This window comes from Aegilops tauschii, chromosome 2 (assembly GCF_002575655.3).
Source record: "Aegilops tauschii subsp. strangulata cultivar AL8/78 chromosome 2, Aet v6.0, whole genome shotgun sequence".
Taxonomy (NCBI): domain Eukaryota; kingdom Viridiplantae; phylum Streptophyta; class Magnoliopsida; order Poales; family Poaceae; genus Aegilops; species Aegilops tauschii.
The window spans coordinates 12,605,214-12,622,843 of NC_053036.3; the positions used below are offsets into that span (position 1 = coordinate 12,605,214).

The window sequence follows — 17,630 nt, forward strand, 5'->3', positions numbered from 1 at the left end:
AGAAGGCGGCGGAGCGCCTGCACGACGGCCTCAGGAAAGCGCTCTTCCTGCGCCGCTCCGCCTGCTCGGCGACACGCTCTTCCACGACCTCCGGTTCAGCTTCCACGCTGCCAAGCGCCTTCGTCGTGAGCTCTCTCCGCTTCCACATTTCGTCGAACAGGTTCCGTGCGTGGCGATAAGCCCCGGTTTTGGCTGGCTTCCCCTGTTCGTTCCTCTTTGCGCGGCCGCACGCTGGGCTCAGGCAGCCGCATTTGGCCCGCCCGCCCGTTCCCTTCCCCTCCTCCTCGCCGTGTGCAAGCGCCGCTCCTAGGTGAGACCGGATGTTAATTATTGTTGACTCCTAATTTCGCGTATTTTTTCAAGTGGTTTTCTTACCCCATGTACCAGATGTGATGATTGCTTTGCTGAACTGATTTGATCATCCTTTGGTCCTGCAGCAACAGATCTCATCGACAACAAAAAGGTTGGGGTGATCATCGGTCCGCAGAACACTTTACAAGCAGAGTTCTTGACCTACCTAGCCAACAAAACCAAGATTCCTGTCATCACTTCCTCTGCAACTGGTGATTCAGTTAATCAACATCATGTTCCGTACTTTCTCCGGGCTTGTGTCAAGGGCTCCTTCCAGGCAGCTCCAATTGCCGCCTTCATCCAGGCCTATGGCTGGAAAAATGTTGTTCTTGTCTACGAGGACAACACTTATGGCGTCGGCATTCTTCCGTCCATTACTGACGCCCTTGAAGCCATCGATGTCCGTGTCATTAACCGTTCTGCCGTCCCTACTTCTTCCCCCGATTACCGCATTGATGAAGAACTGTACAAGCTCATGACCATGCAGACACGTGTCTTCATCGTCCACATGTTGCCAGCCGATGCTTCCCGCCTCTTCGCTCGGGCTTCAGCAACCAATATGATGACGGAGGGGTATGTCTGGATTGTCACAGATAACATTGGCATTGTCCTTGATGTGCTTCCCCAGGATACAATTGACACCATGCTGGGTGTTGTGGGTTTCCGGCCATATGTAGCAAAATCTGCGAGAATCAGCGGTTTCACGGCTCGTTTCGTCACTCGATACAGAGCCAAATTCCATCAAGATCCTAATGTTAGGGTGGCAAGACCCACCATCTTCCAATACTGGGCATATGATGTGGTATGGGCAATTGCGTCTGCAACTGAGAAAGCCATAAATCTAAGGTCTACTCCACGCAACTTAGTAGATGACCCGGAAGTATCTCCTGCTGGACAAGACCTTCTGAATTCCATAATGGATGGGGAGTTTGATGGATTGGCTGGGAGATTCAGGTTTGTTGATAGGCAGTTGCCGGTTCCAGCATATGAGATTGTGAACGTGATTGAAGAGAAAACTAGGCGCATTGGGTTTTGGAGCCCTGTTTCTGGACTATCACCTTTTCTCAACTCTAGCACTCGACCAGTCCAAGATAGACGTAGGTTACGCGCTGATCAAGTCCTGAGAACTGTCATTTGGCCAGGAGATTCAACAACAGTGCCCAGAGGCTGGGACTTCCCAGTAAATGGCAAGATACTCCAGATTGCTGTGCCCGTGAGACGTGATTTTAAGTTTTTTGTGAATGTCGAGGCTAGTCCTAACTCCAGTGAACTTGTTGTCAACGGCTACAGCATTGATGTCTTTGAGGCTGCTGTGAAGAAACTACCATATGCGCTGCGCTATAAGTACATTCCCTATGACTGTGCAAATTCTTATGACAAGCTGGTATCGGAGGTTTACTTCAAGGTTAGCCTCAACCAACTTCTTTCCTTGCCTTTGAATGTGAAGCGTTCTTCATTTCACACGTAATAATTTCCTCTCTGTTTTCATGTTTTGGTGGTAGACGTTTGATGCAGCAGTGGGTGATGTGACAATCATTGCCAATCGAACTAGGTATGTGGACTTCACAATGCCATACACTGAGTCTGGAGTGTCGATGCTTGTCCTAGCTAGGAAAGATGAAGATGAACCAACCATGTGGGTCTTCTTAGAGCCACTAACGAAGGACCTTTGGATGGCTACAGTAGTCTTTATGGTCGTCACTGGGCTATTTGTATGGATGATTGAAAATCCTATAAATGAGGAATTCAAAGGTTCCAAATGGAAACAGTTCAGCACTTCTTTCTACTTTGCATTCTCCACCTGGACTTTCACGCATGGTATGCCATTACGATCAGCCTTGTTTTATACAAAATCGCAAACTCTGCGCATCTTTATACTAAGAATTGCGACTTACTGACAATGTTATTTATTTCGCTCTATTGATATATAATTCCATTACAGATCAAAAGTTCAAAAGCCTTCAGTCAAAAGTTATTGTGGTGTCCTGGTGCTTTGTAATGCTAGTTATAGTGCAGAGCTACACAGCAAGCTTGTCATCAATGTTAACTGCAAAGAGGCTCCAGCCTTCAGTGACTGACCCAAGGCAACTTTTGCACAATGGTCACTATGTTGGATACCAGAATGGCTCATTTGTGCACTCAATGCTGAGGAGGCTTCGATTTGAGGAGCGCTGGATAAAGGTTTGTAGCACGCAGGAGGAATATGCAAAGGCATTGAAGCTGGGATCAAAGAATGGAGGAGTATCTGCCATCTTTGACGAGACACCATACATAAATTCTTTCCTCTTGCAGTACGGCAAAGGGTTCCAGAAGGTCGGTCCCATTGACAGGACAGTCGGTTTTGGTTTTGTAAGTTCCTTGAACCTAAGCCCAAGTCTTGGAGCATGCTGACTTGGCTTCACCTAAGATGTCATACCCTTGTGCAGGTTTTCCCTAAAGGCTCTCCGTTGGTGGAGGATCTTTCCAAGGCCATGCTGAATTTGATAGAAGGGCCTGAAGGTTCTCATATTGAGAAGAAGTGGTTCAGTGATCCGATTCTATCACTGGATTATGGCAGTCTGGACACCGACTCCTTGCGCCTCAGCTCACGGAACTTTGAAGGTCTATTCATCATCAATGGATGCGTTTTAGGTTTGATGATTCTCATAAACTTGTCGAGGCGTGCTTATGCAAAATTCATTGCCAAAAGAAACACTGTTTCTGCTAGTGATGACGAGGCTCAACCTTCGCCGAATGGCAACGGCGTGCCTGCTATCCAGTCCCTCTAGACTGGTGGAGAGTTTCCAAAAAGAAGTTATTTGTGGGTTTGAGTAAGCATATCTTTAATAGTATTAAGTATTACCAGAGAGGTTAGAATGCAGTTTAAATCATAAGGAACACAAAATTATCACAGTTTGTAACCGACTTACTATGACCCCACCACATTTTATTTGTTCATCCGTGTCTGTTCTTGACCAAAGAGTCTCAAGAGACCAAAATCCGCTATTTTTTGGTAACATATTAACATCCAGCAGTGTGTTTTCGGGCTTAAGATCCATATGCACAACAGGAATGCTGTGTAAAAAGAGTAAACCATCGCAGATCCCCTTAATTATGTTGAATCGTGTGTCCCTGTCCAATGGGATATCTACTTCTGAAGAAGAGATACTGAATTACTGAAGTACTACAAGATAATGACTTGAATATCATTTATTTGTAAGCATGCTAATAGCAAAAATATGATCACAAAAAACAAATTGTTAGGCACAATCGTAACTTCTTTTGATCATGTCCAGTGTTGTACCTGAACATAGTGTAACATAGATTAATGGCCAACCTCCAATTCACAGAGTTATCATATAGGAGTATGAGAATCTTCAACATGGATGCAATTTGAAACGGGTAGTATGATATACCAAAAATATTATTCATAAGGCTTCCCCGTGGTAAATATTCATAGCAGATTACACTTTGAACAACGTCAGCAATAGTATATCTTCAATTGTTCTGCTCCACTTTCTTTAGACTTTCATGACAGTAGCCAACCAACCTTACAGCATTTTCATGTTGGAGGGCCATAATGCTTTGGACCTCATTATTGAATGTTTTGTCTTGTGGAAAGGGCGAATTTTCGACAAGTTTCTTCGCAGCAATGGTTTCCCCATCTGGCACAGTTACCAGTTCAACCTCGGATTCTTTGGGCGACATTTTTGAGGAACTTTCAGAAAGACAGAAACTGTTAAAGCACAATCGCACCTCATGAATGATTTCTTAAAGTGCCATTACCAATTTTACGATTCTCTGAGAACTGATCTGTGATATTTCTTCAGAAAGTCTAACGGCAGATCCTTTCGCAGTGTGCTCAGCGCTCGGCCTGCTCTCTTCAGCTCTACCTCTGCTGGCACTAGTGGACATTTCTGATGATTTAAGAAACTTCGATGTGAGTTCTCATTTACCAGAGCAAAGACAAATTTCTACAAGCTATGGGTTGCCAAAATTCTCGTATAGCAGAGCAAAGATAGATATATATTATTTGGCGAGACAGCAGAGATAGATTAACAACACACAAGACTAAACATACATGAATTGTTTGTAGGCTAAGTCATACACATGTTTTTTCCTCTGAAATAGGTGCTCTTATTGATTCATTCATTAACATAGGGCAATAAAATAAAAGTATTTACAAGTTGAAAACAAAACAAATCACAAACATGTGTTGTAGAGTGTAGTACATTTTTGACAGAACACATGTATGGAACCGATAAAAGACCAAATACGTGTACATAGTGTTACAAAAACCAACCAGGTTTTGCAAAGACTTGAATGGGCTAGTGGCGGGTAGAATTGAATCCAACGAACAATCAGAAAAAAAAAATAGCCCTTCAAGACGGAAGTGGTAATCCCTCCATCTTCAAGACAGGTTTATTTGGGTGTTTGCCAAGTTTGTCCGCCAGTTCAGCCTTGAATGTAGCATCATTGCTACCAATAAGCAAGACTTCCTTGAGTTCAGATAGAAAATCCAGGCCATCAAGAGCGTATGTCGTCCCACTGGAACAGTCAAGCTTGAGCAGCTCAAGATTTTTCATCGTCTCTGATCCAAATTCCACTGATAATGGGCTAGAGCTGCAACCAATCTCGAGGATCTTGACCTTTTTGTAGACGGCCAACGCGCATGCGTCTATCTTAACAATAAAATTTAGGCTGGGGCCATTGGGCTCCTTGATACGGAGGCGAAGAATATATAGTTTCGGTGCCTCACCAAGGAATTTAATGTCTTGTTCATTTAAAGTGTCCATCTCCACATCCATCTTCGTGAGTTTGCTAAACTGGTCACTCAATACTTGCTGATATTCAAGGCCACTTGGTAACGGCAACCTATCTTGAAGCCCATACAATTTAAGACTCCGTAGATTCTTCCAGGGCAAGGATATCTGATCATCCAAGCAACAGCCTTGGTTGTCCTTGTCAAGCTGGACAGACAAGGATTCCAGATGAACATGACCCTTGATTGCAGAGAAAATATCCTTGCTGTTCTTCCTGTTAACGCCGGACACTCCAAGCTTGCGCAACTGGGTGAGCTTCTTCAGGGCTTTCGCCATGGCCTTCCCACCAGAAGTACCAATGTTGACAACACCAAGCGTGTGCAACGCCGTCAGTTTCCCAATACCTCTAGGCACCTTAACACCAACTATACGGCGAGGTTTGAAGAACCAGCAGGATGGAGCGGGTGGTGCTGATGCAGCTGGGTCAGTGGCGCCCGCACGTATGTACTGTAGCTTCTGCAACTTGGTGATGTTCTCTGGCAAGGTGAGTACAGAGGTGCTCCTGACATCCAAAGTCTGCAGTTGCCTCAGATGATCCATATTATCTGGTAAATGGTATATCTCACGCCGTCCTCGTAGTGAGAGGAACTTGAGACGACGCAACCATTTTAATATGTTCTCAAGATCCTCATACTCCACACCTGATGCATCCTCTAGATCAAGTACCCGAAGAAGCATCATACTTTCAGACATGAAGAATGATTCCCACTTGCCAAACACCGTCAGTGATCTTAGCCGTGAGAAATCCATGCTCTCAAACACAATTTTGTCTCTCTTCCAGTCATGCAATATGGTAAGGTGACGCCCTGTGCGTTGTGTGGTTACGGCACAATTAGCCCCCAGCTCAAACATAAGGTCGTCTTCTTTTCGCCCTGGGATGATGTACTCATGGAAAAAACCACTGACCTGACACAACAGCGCCATTCTCGTGGCATTCAATGGGTTTGTGACTAAGTTTGGCACCTGCTGGATTATGCTCAGATCAAGGAGCTCGGAGAACTGCCTCTCCCCATTCTCCTCTGCAGATTCATTGTTGCCATCCCTAGAGTATCCCTCTGCAATCCACCTCCTTACTAATCGCCTTCGCCGAATGAGGCGGTCTTGAGGAAAGATTGACAGGTAGAAGATACATGGCTTGATTGAATCAGGGCAAGTCCGGAAATACGAATGCATCCAACCAAATAGATCACATAGACTATCATAATCCGGCTCGGTCTCCAGGTGGTGCATAAATCTCTGATTCAAAGCAACCACAGTATCCATCCTTGTGACCGTTTGTTTGGCCAATACGCCAGCTATAGCAACTATCACTTTGGGAAGACCTCCACACTTCAAAGTAAGTTCTTCTACTTGAGTATGTTGTAGAGCTCTTGTGTCTAATGATTTTTCCCTGTATACCTATATTGTTCCAACAATTTAAGATTAACGTCAATTAAACCATATTCAGTCCTTTTCCAAAAAGAAAAACATATTCAGTTTGATTTTTTGAGGTGCAAAATATATGTGTGTGTGTGTGTGTGTGTGTGTGTGTGTGTGTGTGCACGCGGGATGTGCAAGCTATCTGCAACATTTTTACAGTGTCTTTGTTCCACCCTTTCTATGTCTCTAGACAATACATTGCACTGTCTTGACAGGCAAAAACTCCCAAGGCAGTGCAAATATCGAAAGCAATGTGCAACTTTTTCTACACGAATTGTGCAAGTAGTACAAATGAATGTGAAACAATAAGATCAATGTAAGACAGTAAAATATATCACATTAAGATTCTAAAAAAACATGTTAAGGAAGAACATAGCGCAAATTGAAGGCAATGCAAACTAGTTGCAGAACAACTATCTGCAACCAGTAATTGTAATAACCAATTGTAAAATTCGAGAGTAAATAGAGGAGAAGAATAATCACAGCAATGTAACCTTAAAATCTTTATAACTCAATGACAGATCCACAATACATCAATACTTTTTTTCAACTAGCACCTTGGCCCTCGCAAATGAGTGGGCATCATATTTAGTGTGTCAAAAATGCATAGTTATTATTTCTATCTTATGCAGTCATTTTTTCCCTACCATTTACCCCCTTCGTTGCAAAGTACACGATGTTTTAGACATGGATACATACATTCCTGGTTGTGTGTCTTCAACCTTTATTTGGTGTATGATTATATGATTATGTTGCTAAGAAATAACAATGAAACAAATTTTTTATGAAAAATTCAATGATAATGATTCAAAATTTTCTCAATGAACTGTTTCTACCATCAGGAGCGTGGAGTTGCAAAGACACCAACCAAAATAACCCACAATCTGCACGCCCACAAGATATATTGTTGTATGCTCACTAGCATGGATCTGCAGTTTTGCACCGATTTATCATTTTGTTCATTGCTATACAGAAATACAGACCAATTCAAATTTATTCCTTGGATACGCATACCTTGCCCATATGTCATTTTGTACATCGCTAGCATGGGTCTGTAGACGTTGCTATTTTTTTCCTAAGCTTGATCAAAGCTTTAAAACAAACTGAGTTTTGAAAAAAAAAATAAGGAACATAATGAGTACTATTATGTATCAATCATGTCATGCGCCTGCGCTTTTACAATTCATTAGCAATGGAATGCTTTCTCTCTGAATAGGGAGTATACTTCTATGAGAGCCAAAAATCCATTCTACATGCATATTTCGACAAACTGTAAGGGCAAATGTTGTTAAGTTGAACGTCTGTGAAATTTGTTCCACACATTTTGGAATGCAAATGATTATTTTAGGCAGCACCAATCACCAATAATATAAAAATACCAAATATAGGTTGAGATTTGAGACCATATATAATGTTTCTTGATCATCCTCAGTGAAGGGCGGCGAATATAATAACAATCATATAAGGTGTTATGTTTCTGAAAGCATGTAGGCACAAAATAAGAGAGTCGTTACAAAACACACCTTTCCGAAGAGAGTTGAGGCTGCAGCAGCTTCCAGACCTTTGACATTAAACACAAGCTCTTCGCTATTTGCACAATATGCGGCAATGCTTGCTTCAGTTGTGATGACAATAACAACGCTCTTAGAAGATTTAGGTATTACCAAGGAAGTTTGTATAAAGTCCCATTCCTTCTTGGACTGGACATTATCAATAACAATGAGCCAACCCGATTCCTCAAAATGAAAATCCGGAGGTAAGTTCCTTTGGAAGTCCTTTAAATTGAATGGATGAGATATATCCACCCAATGGTACTTTGCAAATAGGTTCGTGTCGTGCATTGTATCATCGTACAACTTTTTCACGAGAGCTGATTTCCCAACGCCAGCTATTCCCCACACAGACATCACCTGCCTAGAGTTTATACGTGCTTTTGCTGGATACTGACGAAGTTGATTCAGTAGCGACTCACGTCCAATGAGGGGAGAATCTTCCACCATTGGTTTCTTGCCTTTATCTCCATCGCGATCAGAACCCTGTATATGTGTTGGGAAAGGTTTTAACACACAAGTATTGCTAGAGATAGGCAAAATACATGAACAAAGTGTGATTTCTCAGGTTGCTTACAAAGAAAATGATGACTTATCTTATTAGACCAGAAGGTAGGTAACGAGACACATGTGCCATAATTTATAGTCCCTCTGTAACTTAATGTAAGACGTTTTTCAGTTCCAATTAAGTTATAGAGGGAGTATTTATTTACGTACTAGTCATGAACCCGTGCACTGGACGAGTTAGAAATTATACAAACATCATATTATAATTTCAGAAAGTTAAGGTGTTGTTACTTTATTTGATAAAAACTCCAAATATTTGGTCGCATAATAGCTAGATAGAGTAATGGTCATTAGATCTCACTAGAGTGAATATTTTTGTTATTACTTATACGCCGAGTAAGAGAAAAATTGAAAAGGTAGAGAACTAATAGATTTTCAGGCTTCAAATCTAGTACATGTTTCTGGAAGTCATGAAATTATTCCCACTTTTATGTATAGATGTGCTCAACATATCTACAAAATATTTTAAACTGTGAGCAAGACAAAAGTAACAAATGATTTTAGATTATAAGAAACGAAATGAATTTGCGATTTCGGTGTTTGAGGCACCTTTACCTTCTTGAAGAGGGCACAAACAGAGTGCTCATGCGAGAACTGTTTGAGCTCCAGTATCTGGTACGGGTGCCCGATGCACGAGCTTGCTACTTCGGGTTGCTGCGTCGACACGATGATCCAGCTGCCCTTCCTCCTGTCCAAAAGGAACTTCCTCAAAGCATGCCAGTCCGCCATGTTTGACAGGCCTTCCAAGACGACGAGGTAACTCTTCTCTGTCACCACCTTCTGGAATTCCAGGAAGAGGTCCTCCTGGGTGGCCTGCATCATTGTTAGGACATCCATACCTATAGCTGCTCCTTCTTGTTGCTCTTCTTCTGCGCAGAACTGAAGCATCAAGCTCCGGACGAAGTCGTGCGGACTGAAAGGATGCATGAGCTTCACCCAGGCGTGGCGGGTGAAGTTTCTGCAGATCTCTGGGTCACTGTAGGCCTTGGTGATGATGGATGTGGCACCGTGGTCACCGGCTGACCCCCACACTGAGACCACATGAAGCTGAAGGTTACCATGGTCGTCACCGGCTTCTTTGGTGAGCAGCTGGGTGAGATCGCCGCCGAGGACCTGCTCTCTCATGGCGGCATACCTTGCCTCGGCGAGCATGTTGGACGCGGCCACCGTGTCGCCGGCGGCAGCGGCGGCCGTCAGCTGCTGCTGCGGGACGGGCTTGGACCCGGTGTCGCTGATGAGGCTGTAGCGCGCGTTCCTGGTGCTGACGTCGGCGACTCTGGCCTTGAGCTGCTCGATCTCGTCCACCGCCTGGTCCAGCGCGGGCGGGCGCGGCGGGCGCGCCCAGGGGACGCAGAGCCGGCGGAGGCGGAACCAGAAGCTGGTCCTGCCCTTGTCGAGGTGGACGACGAGCTCGATGCAGTCCTCCACGTCGTAGGCCAGCTCGCGGATCTGGCGCACCCAGGTGCGCACCACCGGGTTCTCGACGCGCTCCGCGTTGGCCACGTTGAGAAACGACTGCATCATCTCGAACTCCCCCGTGATGAAGACGAGGTCGCGGCGCGCGCTGAGGCGCAGCTTGGCCTCCTCCTGCACCGCCGCGTGGGCCTTGCTCAGCGTCCCCGCCACCACCGACTTGGCCAGCCCCACCGCCAGCTCCGCCATGGCTGCCTCCTCCTCCTACCTTCCCCGAGTGCTGGCTGGTCCTCTTTCTTGCGTGGTCCTGGATCTAGCACATTCGATTCACTTGTCTGAAGAGCATTGGGGGTTTGGGGATTTGTAGATAGCAAGCAGAAGGGGAGGGAGTGGGAGGAGGAAGAAGGGGATCGGGAATTTCGGTCTGCTCTGCCCAGTCAAAGTCTTCGTCGCTACACGGAGACTTGCCCACTCGCCGGCCAAGTCAAGTCTTCGTCGGAACTTGGTGGCCTCCGACACCTTGGGCCCATGAAAAAACCCTCCCCGTTCTCGCGCCTCCATCCTCCCATTTTCTCTCCTTCAGTTTTTCTCTCTTGCCTTCGTCCCCGCTCCATCACCCCGGCCGCCACGTCATACCCCTGCTGGAACTCGACAAATCCATCACCTCCAACGGCACACCCATGATGATCACCATGCTCGGAAACTATTCGATGAATTGCCCGAGCTAAATTTGTTTGTTCCTTCTTCTTTGAAGCAATGGATTCGAATATGAAGTACATATACGAGCACTATGTTGAGTCGTTCGACTCATCCAACGAGGAGGACTACACAGATGAGACGGCGATGATGTAGGCGGTGCTTACAGACACGGAGCGTGCAAAGAAGCATGTTCTTAATTTCAAATGATCGGTCAAGGGTCATCGAATACTCAACCACAACCTACTGCTGCAGAGACATCAAGAAAAAACCAACAGGCCACAAAAGGCAGTGTCAAGAAGCAGCCGCTGCGCCTACGGCTTCAGCGTCTATTCTTATGGATTCGTCGATGTGTGACAGCAGACCGCAATATTTGTATGGATTCGTCTAATTGTGGCGCCACGGTGTTTGATCATGCATGTCCGATGGTGCCCGTGAGGAACGCGACCACAGCTTCTCAGTGTTCAACGTATATATGCACTCGATAACCCGAACCAGCAGGCCTCACGCATGCACGTAGAAGACAAGTAAACTGCAACTCTTGCTTTAAATTTCTATGATTCTTTCCCTGAAGCACATGTTTGATGTACAATTTTAGATGATTTATTAGAAGACTTGGCGTTGACAACACACAATGTCGGACGAGTTGGAAGTCACATCAACAATGAGAGGAAGCCAGTGTATTAAGTAAGATGAGACGAAAGAAATTAATTAATTTATCAGGTCTTTATTTTTATTGACATGAGTCCATAAACAACCGAGAACGGCTGCCCGTCGGCCTTCATGTTCCTGCTTTCACAGATATTAGTAATCAAATTGTATTAGAAGTTCATATCAACTAAAAATACGCTTCTTAATGCATATGCTAGGGTGAATCCCAAGACAAGGCAATGGTTGAGATATCAGTTGTATCTGTATATGAGAGTCAAATAAAATATATATAAAGAGTACTCGTTTTTTATACGATAAACATTATCCATGATGTATGTCATATTTATATTAAGCATTTTTACTTACCCACAAACCATTAATTATATCACGAAACATTAACGTTTTTTGACACATCCTGCAGCTTTAACTAATCTCCCCTCCATATCTAACAACATTAATACAAATAATTTTTATACTTGAATTTCACTGTTATTATAAATTCAAAGTGTTATGCTCGACCTCCATTTGTCACTAAAATCATGCTACTTTTTGAAGAAAACAATATTGTACATTTCACCAAAATAAATAATGTTAAAATCTATTCAAATAATAAATGTGATAGTATTAACGTTCATGTACTTTAGTTTGTGCCACTGAGATGTAAGTGTGTTTATATGTGCTTGTGTTTGTTTTTAATATCTTTACATATCATGATATAATTTTTTATAGTACACAAGTCCAAAAAATATCCTAATGAAGATTTGTAGTGTAGTATTTCCTGGCTTAATTATAACTAACCATAAATTCTGGATTCTACTAGGATTGTCGTTGACTTTCTCTCTCCTCACTTTGTATTGCTGGGGTTCTCACTCTTTCATGGCCATTCATCATACCACCACTATAGAATAGGCTATAACTGCCACCTCAGCAGTTGAGGACACATAACGCTCGTCACTGGTATCTAGGAAAAATAGCAGTAGCGTGCGTATATTGCTGCCCGGTCCACAAATAAAGCCCCGCCAGTGTGCTTCTCCTGCATCATAGATAGCTTAAACTGATCTCCCGGCGCGCCCCCATGACCTTGACAGTTAAACTTCCCACAGCTGTGCACGCCCTGATGTTTGCCCTCACGTTGTTGGCGCTCCTGACCGGCCTGCCTCGCCGTCGTCATTGATCTCGAGGTTGCTATCTCGGCCCATGGCTCACCTGGCCTGCTCAAATATCCACGCGGTGGCGTCCTGCTCGTTCGGCGTACCTTGGCAACAACATGGGCCGCGCTTTGCGACTGCCAAGCCGGACCCATGCCTGCGCAGCCCCCACCCCCTTGCTTGAGGTGAAGCTCTCATCAGACTATGTCGCCGCTGACCACATGGCCACCGAGGAGGACCATGCAGAGCACAATCGGGTGTGGCCCGAATTCGTAGAGGCCAACATCTAATGCATACCATTAGGCTGTTGGACCTGACCACTTGGTCACCGTCGGGCGGTAGGTCACCCTCCGCAAAATAGGCCATCGGTGTTGAAGCCACTGCTGCTGTGGACCATGACGTAATAGCATTTGCCAAAGCCTATGGACAACCCCCTTTTTATATATATAAATGAACTTCATATTATTCGGAAGGCTTTGACGTGAACAATTTAATGTGATGTATATGTTGCATGTACTAAAAACTTGGAACCTTTTTAGGTCATCAGTGAATAACAATCTAGTGGAAACTGGAAAATAGTACAACCATAGTGCATGGAAAGCTATGGCGTTTTCCTTGAAGATGCTTTGGTTTGAAACCATTAATGTACTACAGAATTTGTGAATCCTTTTGAAATTTTGAATTTAGGCTCTTGAGGTCATATCATGGTACCCCATGCCAAATCTCATGGAGTTTTGGACTAAGTAATCATTTTTTAAATAAAAAAATATGACATGCATTTCTGTACTTGACTACTTAATATTATTTGTATTTCAATTTTGAATCGTGTTGTAATATACATGTGTTGAAATATATTGTCTGCCTCCCTTCATCAGTTCAGACTTTTGGAGCAACTGGCTGGAGCATGAATTCAATATGGTATGAGAGCCAAGAGGTCTTGAGTTCAAAACCCTGCCAACGCAGTATTAAATAAAAACGATTATGCGGCCTACATCGATCCCACATCTATGGACTACAATAGCCTAGACGTGAGGGGGAGTGTTGAAATATATTGCCCGCCTCCTTTCATCAGTTCGGACTTTTGCAGCAACTGGGTAGAGCATGAATTCAATAACATGTAGTTCAAAATTTAGTAATATCCATTAAAAACCAAGAAATCCATTTAATGCCTAAAATATAGCAATTGAATCCAGAAAAATGCCAAACTTTGATCTTAACAGCCTAATGTTGTATGTTCAATGTAGATAAAGTTTAGAGTGTCCTGGATCAATAATTTATAACGCACTTCACATAGTTCCTTAATTTGGTGTTTCAAAAATACGAAAAATAGGCAGCGATCGTTTGATTTGTAGGATTCGAACCCTCAGGATTCACGCCTCAATTTGGTGTTTCATGTGGGCTCCTTTTGTTCAAAGAAAAATATTAGATTTTTGGAGGATTTTTATCTTTAGGAAAAATTCATATGTACATCGTTTGATTCGTAGGATTTGAGCCCCCCCAGGCATTGCACTATTTTTAAACAAACCTCGTTTTTGTAATACTTTGTTTTTCCCGTCATGTCAAGCACCCTTTGAAGCAAATTGCTGTGGTTTCCCAACCATATAGGATTAGGATTCAACACTACGTAACACTCTAAACCTATTTTTTTTCTATTCCTACTAGTGGCCTGTTTTGCAAACGCATCTGTGGACGATTAGGACTGCGGTTCAGCAAACAAATTGGTCAGCACCACCGCTGCTGTGCCCACGTTGTGCCAGTCGGTGGATCCAGCCTACAAGATGCGGCATTGGCGGGCGAGAGGCATATGCAGCCCTCATGGTTTAACTCCAAAATCAGGTAGAGATAAGCAGTACTAGTTGCTTGTTTATTTTTAAGCCAACTTGAACATCGTCTTAATTACGTCTGTCTTCTTCTGCGCATGTTTCAACGTCGTTCATCATTAAACGGTCAGGATGCATAAGCTAGTATGCGCCGCTTTGTTCCTGCTCCTGTCCCTCTCATGGTCCAAGCCGGTGATTACTTCCCCCTCCGGCGGCCCTCGGTACAAGTCCATCTTCAGCTTCGGCAACTCCTTCGCCGACACGGGCAACAACCCCGTCGTCTTCGGATGGTACTCCGTCTTCGACCCCGTCACACGGCCTCCCTACGGCACCACCTTCTTCAGCCGCCCCACCGACCGCAACGGAGACGGGCGGCTCATCATCGACTTCATCGGTACGTGTGCGCTCCTCCATTGATATCTGGCCGGCCGGCCACCGGAAAACGCGGCTGTCGATAACTATATTTGTGGGATCGAGTAGCTGAAAACCTGGGCCTGCCGTATGCGCCGCCCACCCTGGCGCACAACGGCAGCTTCCGCCGAGGTGCCAACTTCGCCGTCGGAGCCGCCACGGCCCTCGACGCTGGCTTCTTCCATGAGAGGGACATCCCCGGTGGCTCCAGCAAGTTCCCCCTCAACACCAGCCTTGGCGTGCAGCTGGAGTGGTTCGAGTCCATGAAGCCTACATTGTGCCGCACAGCCCGAGGTTACATCTGCATCTATCATGCATTAGATTAGAAGTCAACACTTGATGTGAACTCAATCAAATGATACGCTTCTTGCATCCAGAGTGCAAGAACTTCTTGCGCAGATCCCTATTCTTGGTGGGAGAGTTCGGAGTCAACGACTATCACTTCTCTTTCCAACGCAAAACGGTGCAGGAAGTCAGATCCTTCGTTCCACATGTCGTCGCAACCATTTCCATGGCCATCGAGGTACTCTAGCTCCTAAGCAGTCATGAATCATGATTGATCATGCTTTACATACGGAATGAATGACCAATCAAGCATCCATGTTAATTAAATCAATATTGCTGCTGTCAACAGAGGCTGATCAAGCACGGGGCGAGGAGCCTGGTGGTCTGTGTTTTGATTTTCGGCCACAAAAACTGGATTTCGGCCGAATTTCGGCCATCTCGGCCTGAGGCGAAAAGTATATTTAAGCCGAATTTGCTCAAATTTGTCAAATTTTGGTCAAATTTAAGTCAAATTGCAGTCAAAATTTGGTCAAATTTCAGCCGAAATTTTTGAAAATGGCCGAAATTCGGCCATCTCGGCCTAGGGCGAAAAAAAGCTCAAACCGAAAATCAAAACACTGCTGGTGGTTCCCGGCGTGATCCCGTCCGGATGCTCGCCGCCCATCCTGACCAAGTTCGCCGGCACCCCACCGGCAGCATACGACTCCAAACCCGGCTGTCTCACGGCGCACAACGAGGTGGGGCTGCACCACAACGCGCTGCTGCAGGCGGCTCTCGGCAAGCTCCGGGCCAAGCACCGCAACGTCAAGATCATCTACGCCGATTTCTTCGGCCCAATCATGGACATGGTGGAGTCGCCGCACAAGTTCGGTCAGCACCGCCAACTTTGCTGGAAGAATCTACATTAGTTGCTTAGCACACAGACAAAATGTCATCATGGAAGGTGGTTGACGCAGATGGATGATTGCAGGTTTTGAAGAGGACGTACTTATGGTGTGCTGTGGAGGGCCTGGAAGGTACGGAATGAACTCGACGGTTCCATGCGGCGATGCAGCCGCGACGAGGTGCCGGGATCCATCTGCTCGGCTGTACTGGGACGGCGTTCACCTGACGGAGGTGGCTAACCGGCATGTCGCCGATGTCTGGCTGGGCGTGATCAACTCCTTCACGGGAGTCAGCACCAAGCAGGGTGCAAAGGAGCCATGTCGACTGGGTCGTCACAGAATACAGGGGCGGAAACAGTGATGAAGTAAGGGAAAATATGTTGTGGAGCTTAGGCTTAGGTGCACCTTCTTATCTAGCTATTCATTTCTGCATCGTGATTCGTGCAAGCACTTTTCTCTTTTTTGTTTCTTCCATATAAAACAACATATGGACTTCAAACTTTGCAGCACAACAAAACATTCTAACTAGAATGTGGGAAAAAACTTTCAGATTTTTTCGTGCATCATAAAATACTAAAAATAACATTTTTTGTTCAAAAAGATCTCACTTTGTATATTTATGTTGGACAAAAAAAACCTGTAAGTTTTTCTCACATTGTACTAAGAATGTTTTGCTATCTTGCAAAGTTTAAAGTTCATATGTTGTTTTATTTGGAAGAAACAAAAAAAGAGAAAATTTCAGGTACTAAGTTAGTTGTCTCGTACGAATCTCAAAGCTATATTGGAGGGTAAGGATAGGTAGTGTCCAGGAGCCCGAGCTCTAAAAATCCACATCCGTGAAGTAAGTGAACCGAAAGATAATTTGTCCAGTAGATAGTTTCATACAAAGCGTTGCCAAGTAATTTGTTACCGGAAGGGATGAAGCTGCCAGGTCACGGGAGTAGTGATTTACTCTCTCCGTCCCATAATATAAGAATGTTTTTGACATTACACTAATGTCAAAAACGTTCTTATATTATGGGACAGAGGGAGTAAGTTTTAATTGTTTACTGCCATTTTCTTTTGAAGTCCTGTCATTTTCTTTTCTGTGAAATCCAGGTTCAGCTTCATGTTTGTGTTCACGGTCACACATCTTATTCTCGTGTAGCGCGCAGTGAGCTTTCTTTGGAGTTTTGTCTGTGAGGTTCTGCGTCCGATTGGGAAGCCCTAGAACTGACAAGGTTTATTCAAACCCGTGCTAACCCGATAGACGGACTTCTGACTATATCTTCAAATTCCTTGCATTTTTTTAGCATTGACACCCGCTCTGTAGACAGCGGGATCTTGTCTAACTTGGTCATAAAATGGACACGATAACTGCTGACGCATGTCGTCTCACTTCGCCGCAGATTTCCTGAACAAAGCTGACAACTTTACATGGACCCTCGTCGTCGTGTATGGGGCAGCCCATGATGAGCTCAAGGCCGTTTTTCTCCGTGAACTGGTTAAGCTAGCGAAAGATAATCCTTACCCCATTCTTATTGGTGGGGATTTTAATTTGCTACGATTTCCAAATGAGAAAAGCCGAGGTAGGTTTGATAATCATTTGCCTTTCCTTTTCAACGCTGCCATAGACAGTCTAGATTTACGAGAG

General features: G+C 44.6%; 3 protein-coding genes across 3 annotated transcripts; 2 read left to right on the plus strand and 1 right to left on the minus strand.

Annotated features, from left to right (window-relative positions):
* Positions 1-440: 440 nt before the first annotated feature.
* Positions 441-4,684, plus strand: LOC109752466 (glutamate receptor 2.8). Its single transcript, XM_040401320.2, has 4 exons — positions 441-1,756; positions 1,854-2,169; positions 2,294-2,700; positions 2,778-4,684. Exons 1-4 carry the CDS (start codon positions 827-829, stop codon positions 3,117-3,119), a joined length of 1,995 nt encoding a protein of 664 aa, XP_040257254.1. The 5' UTR covers positions 441-826; the 3' UTR covers positions 3,120-4,684.
* On the minus strand, positions 4,515-10,586 carry LOC109752459 (disease resistance protein Pik-2). Its single transcript, XM_020311350.4, has 3 exons — positions 9,245-10,586; positions 8,096-8,608; positions 4,515-6,551 (listed from the first exon to the last, which is right to left on the minus strand). Exons 1-3 carry the CDS (start codon positions 10,349-10,351, stop codon positions 4,713-4,715), a joined length of 3,459 nt encoding a protein of 1,152 aa, XP_020166939.1. The 5' UTR covers positions 10,352-10,586; the 3' UTR covers positions 4,515-4,712.
* Positions 10,587-14,549: 3,963 nt separating this feature from the next.
* On the plus strand, positions 14,550-16,488 carry LOC109752451 (GDSL esterase/lipase At5g45910-like). Its single transcript, XM_020311344.2, has 6 exons — positions 14,550-14,811; positions 14,898-15,122; positions 15,206-15,351; positions 15,463-15,492; positions 15,710-15,983; positions 16,084-16,488. The coding sequence occupies exons 1-6, from the start codon at positions 14,550-14,552 to the stop codon at positions 16,356-16,358; spliced, it is 1,212 nt and encodes a 403-aa protein (XP_020166933.1). The 3' UTR covers positions 16,359-16,488.
* The last annotated feature ends 1,142 nt before the right edge of the window (positions 16,489-17,630 follow it).

What these genes read in the sequence shown, in the direction of transcription:
- LOC109752466 (XM_040401320.2), top strand. Translation starts at nt 827, where the DNA reads ATGACCATGCAGACACGTGTCTTCATCGTCCACATGTTGCCAGCCGAT. An exon ending in TATCGGAGGTTTACTTCAAG is followed by an intron (nt 1,757 to 1,853) that starts GTTAGCCTCAAC and finishes TTTTGGTGGTAG; the next exon opens with ACGTTTGATGCAGCAGTGGG. An exon ending in CACCTGGACTTTCACGCATG is followed by an intron (nt 2,170 to 2,293) that starts GTATGCCATTAC and finishes ATTCCATTACAG; the next exon opens with ATCAAAAGTTCAAAAGCCTT.
- LOC109752459 (XM_020311350.4), bottom strand. Translation starts at nt 10,351, where the DNA reads ATGGCGGAGCTGGCGGTGGGGCTGGCCAAGTCGGTGGTGGCGGGGACG. An exon ending in TTTGTGCCCTCTTCAAGAAG is followed by an intron (nt 8,609 to 9,244) that starts GTAAAGGTGCCT and finishes ACACATATACAG; the next exon opens with GGTTCTGATCGCGATGGAGA. An exon ending in CCTCAACTCTCTTCGGAAAG is followed by an intron (nt 6,552 to 8,095) that starts GTGTGTTTTGTA and finishes GGAACAATATAG; the next exon opens with GTATACAGGGAAAAATCATT.
- LOC109752451 (XM_020311344.2), top strand. Translation starts at nt 14,550, where the DNA reads ATGCATAAGCTAGTATGCGCCGCTTTGTTCCTGCTCCTGTCCCTCTCA. An exon ending in GCTCATCATCGACTTCATCG is followed by an intron (nt 14,812 to 14,897) that starts GTACGTGTGCGC and finishes GGGATCGAGTAG; the next exon opens with CTGAAAACCTGGGCCTGCCG. An exon ending in CCATTTCCATGGCCATCGAG is followed by an intron (nt 15,352 to 15,462) that starts GTACTCTAGCTC and finishes TGCTGTCAACAG; the next exon opens with AGGCTGATCAAGCACGGGGC.